Source organism: Dryas octopetala, chromosome 4 (genome assembly GCF_963921425.1).
Source record: "Dryas octopetala chromosome 4, drDryOcto1.1, whole genome shotgun sequence".
NCBI lineage: Eukaryota > Viridiplantae > Streptophyta > Magnoliopsida > Rosales > Rosaceae > Dryas > Dryas octopetala.
Genome location: NC_141369.1, coordinates 2,176,414 through 2,179,406, shown reverse-complemented (window position 1 = coordinate 2,179,406; position 2,993 = coordinate 2,176,414). Strand labels below are relative to the sequence as shown.

The window sequence follows — 2,993 nt, the reverse complement described above, 5'->3', positions numbered from 1 at the left end:
TGTAGGATATGCCAACTCAGAGCCGATTCAGTAGATTCTTTCGAAGTTTCCACCCAAACACACTCTTCGATAAGTCTTTTCCTTGAAACACTTTTGCTTCTTGTATTATTTTTGTCAATCATTCCATTATTTGTTTTCAGTCCTGTTGACAAGATGTCGCCCCATTTTGATCGAACTAACAGTAATAATGCTAATAATCGGTTCAACCCATAGCAAATGGCTTAATTTATGCAGGCTTTCTTTGCTCTACAAGCTGGTAACTATCTTACTCTCGCTGAACGTGAGGATAAGTGACAAGGCGAGTACTTAGATCGTTTTCTTAGGACTAAGCCGATGAAGTTTCACGGAAGTTCTTAACCCGATTTAGCTGAGAGTTTGGTTACGCACATCGAGAGGAAGCTCGAGTCGATTAACGCACTAGATGAGTACAAGATTTAGCTAGTTACACATGTGTTCGAAGGCGAAGTTGACGGATGGTGGAGATCCGTTAGTTACCGAGAAAATATTAATACCATGACTTGGGAAGGATTCAGGGAGTTGTTCTACGATAGATATTTTCCCGAGCCACTGCAGATGACAAAGAGGAAAGAATTCATGGATCTAGAGCAGGGAAACATGATTGTTTTTGAATACATGGGAAAGTTTACTGAACTCGGACGTTTTATCCCATCCACCATGAATGATGAAAAGGGAAAGATTGTCAGATTTCTGCAAGGTCTGAAGAACGAGATTCGCCAATACTTGGAAAGTCAAAGGTTTACAGTTTTCAAAGATGTGGTCAATGCTGCTTATGCTCAGGAGTAGGATTTCCTTGCAACAAGACAGAAGGGGAAAATTGTGAGGTCTAAAGGACCAAGGCCAGGAAAAAGAAGAAGTTTCCAGAGGGGAGGTCCCTCCCGAAACGAAAGAAACTGGAAGAGGAATATGCCTCAAATTTGTTTTTAGTGTGGAGGTGATGGCCACTACAAAAATGATTGTCCTACTAGAACATAGCAGAATGCCCCAGGCCATAACCACAAATACAGGGTGCTCCGCAACAGTTTAGAGCTCAACTATTACAACAGGCACCACCGCAACCCAACAACCGTGGAGGATAAGGAAGAGGTGGCAGAGGAAGGCCACAACCAGCCAGAGGAGGACGAGTTTTTGCTGTAAGAGCTAACTAGGAAGAAGCCTCACTTGACGGTACTATACTGCTCTCTAATATTGAATTTAGAATTTTGTTTGTTACGGGTGCTTCACATTCATTTGTCTCTATTAGCTTTGCTAAGAAATTAGGATTGTATGTTGAACCTTTAGCTGAAACCATCCACATGAGTACACCCATTGGAACCACAACCGAGATAGATAGAATTTACGAATCTTGCCAACTAGTAGTCCAAAACCGAGTCTTGACAGCAAACCTATTCCCTTTGGAGATGAATTACTATGATCTTAACCTAGGAATGGATTGGTTACAAGAAAATCAGGCACAGATCGATTGTGAGAAAAGAAAAGTGAAAGTAGTCACAAGTAAAAAAGAAGAGGTGATCATTCGATTGCACAAACAGCTACAACCAATTAACCCATTGCTGAAAGTTTGCTTCAAAAGCAAGAGAGTTATGCTATGCTATTCACTCATCATTTCCACACAAGCCAAGCAGAAGGAAGATAAACCAATACAAGTGGTAGACGAATACCAAGAAGTTTTTCCAGAAGATCTGCTGGGAATTTCACCAACAAGAGAAGTATAATTTAAGATTGAACTAGTATCAGGCACTCAACCTATTTCAATCCTGCCTTACCGCATAGCACCAGCCGAGATGGAAGAGCTGAAGATGCAATTAGACGACTTGAAGGAGAAAGGTTTCATCAGAGAACGTATATCACCATAGGAAGGCCCAGTCTTATTTTACAAAAAGCATGATGGAACATTGTGACTCTACATAGACTACCGGAAGCTAAACTAAGTCATCATCAAGAACAAGTATCCATTGCCCAAAATTGACGAGCTATTTGATCAACTCAGTGGAGCGAGTACTTCTCAAAGATTGATCTCAGATCCAGCTACCATCAACTCAGAGTTCGAGACGAAGATATCCCAAAGATAGCTTTTCGTACCAGATACATACATTATGGGTTCGTTGTGATGCCGTTTGGATTGAAAAATGCACTTGCCGCATTTATGGACCTGATGAATTGAGCATTCCATCCATACTTGGACAAATTTGTTATTATCTTCATCGACGATATCCTGATTTACTCCAAGACTAGAGAAGAGCACGAAGAGCTTCTGAGAATTGTTCTACAGACATTATTTGTAAAGCAGCTATATGCCAAGAAGTCAAAGTGTGAATTTTGGCTGACAGAAGTACAGTTCCTTGGTCACATCATCTCAAGAAAAGGATTATCTCCTGATCCCAGCAAGATCGAAGCAGTTCTGAAATGGGAAAAACAGAAGAACATGACAAAAGTCTACAGTTTTCTTGGATTAGCAGGTTATTATAGAAAGTTCGTAAAAGGTTTTTCCAAGATTGCTACCTCGATGACTCGATTACTTAGAAATGAAGTCAAGTTTGAATGGAACGAAAAATGTGAAGAAGCATACAAAGAGCTTAAGAAGCAACTGACAACTGTCCCAGTGTTAGTCATGCCCAACGACAAAGATCCTTATGAAGTCGATCTATACCGACAAGTCCACAAGAGGAATTGGATGTGTACTAATGTAGAATGGGCAAGTAATAGAGTATGCCTCAAGACAGTTGAAAGAATATGAAAAGAATTATCCAACTCATGATCTGGAGTTAGCTGTTGTTATACATGCACTAAAAATTTGGAGATGCTACTTGTATGGAGGCTGATTCACTGTTTTCTCAGATCACAAGAGCCTCAAGCATATATTTACTAAGAGAAATCTGAATTTGCGACAATAACGCTAGATGAAATATCTTAAAGATTATGATTTTGAATTACAGTATCATCCAAGAAAAGCCAACAAAGTAACTGATGCACTG

The 2,993-nt window shown here is 40.0% G+C and overlaps 1 protein-coding gene across 1 annotated transcript; it reads left to right on the top strand.

Annotated features, from left to right (window-relative positions):
• The first annotated feature begins 513 nt into the window (after positions 1-513).
• On the top strand, positions 514-2,755 carry LOC147286135 (uncharacterized). Its single transcript, XM_086240681.1, has 4 exons — positions 514-800; positions 1,026-1,151; positions 1,262-1,526; positions 2,309-2,755. The coding sequence occupies exons 1-4, from the start codon at positions 514-516 to the stop codon at positions 2,753-2,755; spliced, it is 1,125 nt and encodes a 374-aa protein (XP_086096807.1).
• The last annotated feature ends 238 nt before the right edge of the window (positions 2,756-2,993 follow it).

Excerpts from the sequence above, each read along its gene's own strand:
- LOC147286135 (XM_086240681.1), top strand. The coding sequence starts at position 514 with ATGACTTGGGAAGGATTCAGGGAGTTGTTCTACGATAGATATTTTCCC. Across the intron at positions 801-1,025 it reads AATGCTGCTTATGCTCAGGA|GGTGCTCCGCAACAGTTTAG; the intron begins GTAGGATTTCCT and ends CCACAAATACAG. Across the intron at positions 1,527-2,308 it reads TCACAAGTAAAAAAGAAGAG|CTATATGCCAAGAAGTCAAA; the intron begins GTGATCATTCGA and ends TTTGTAAAGCAG.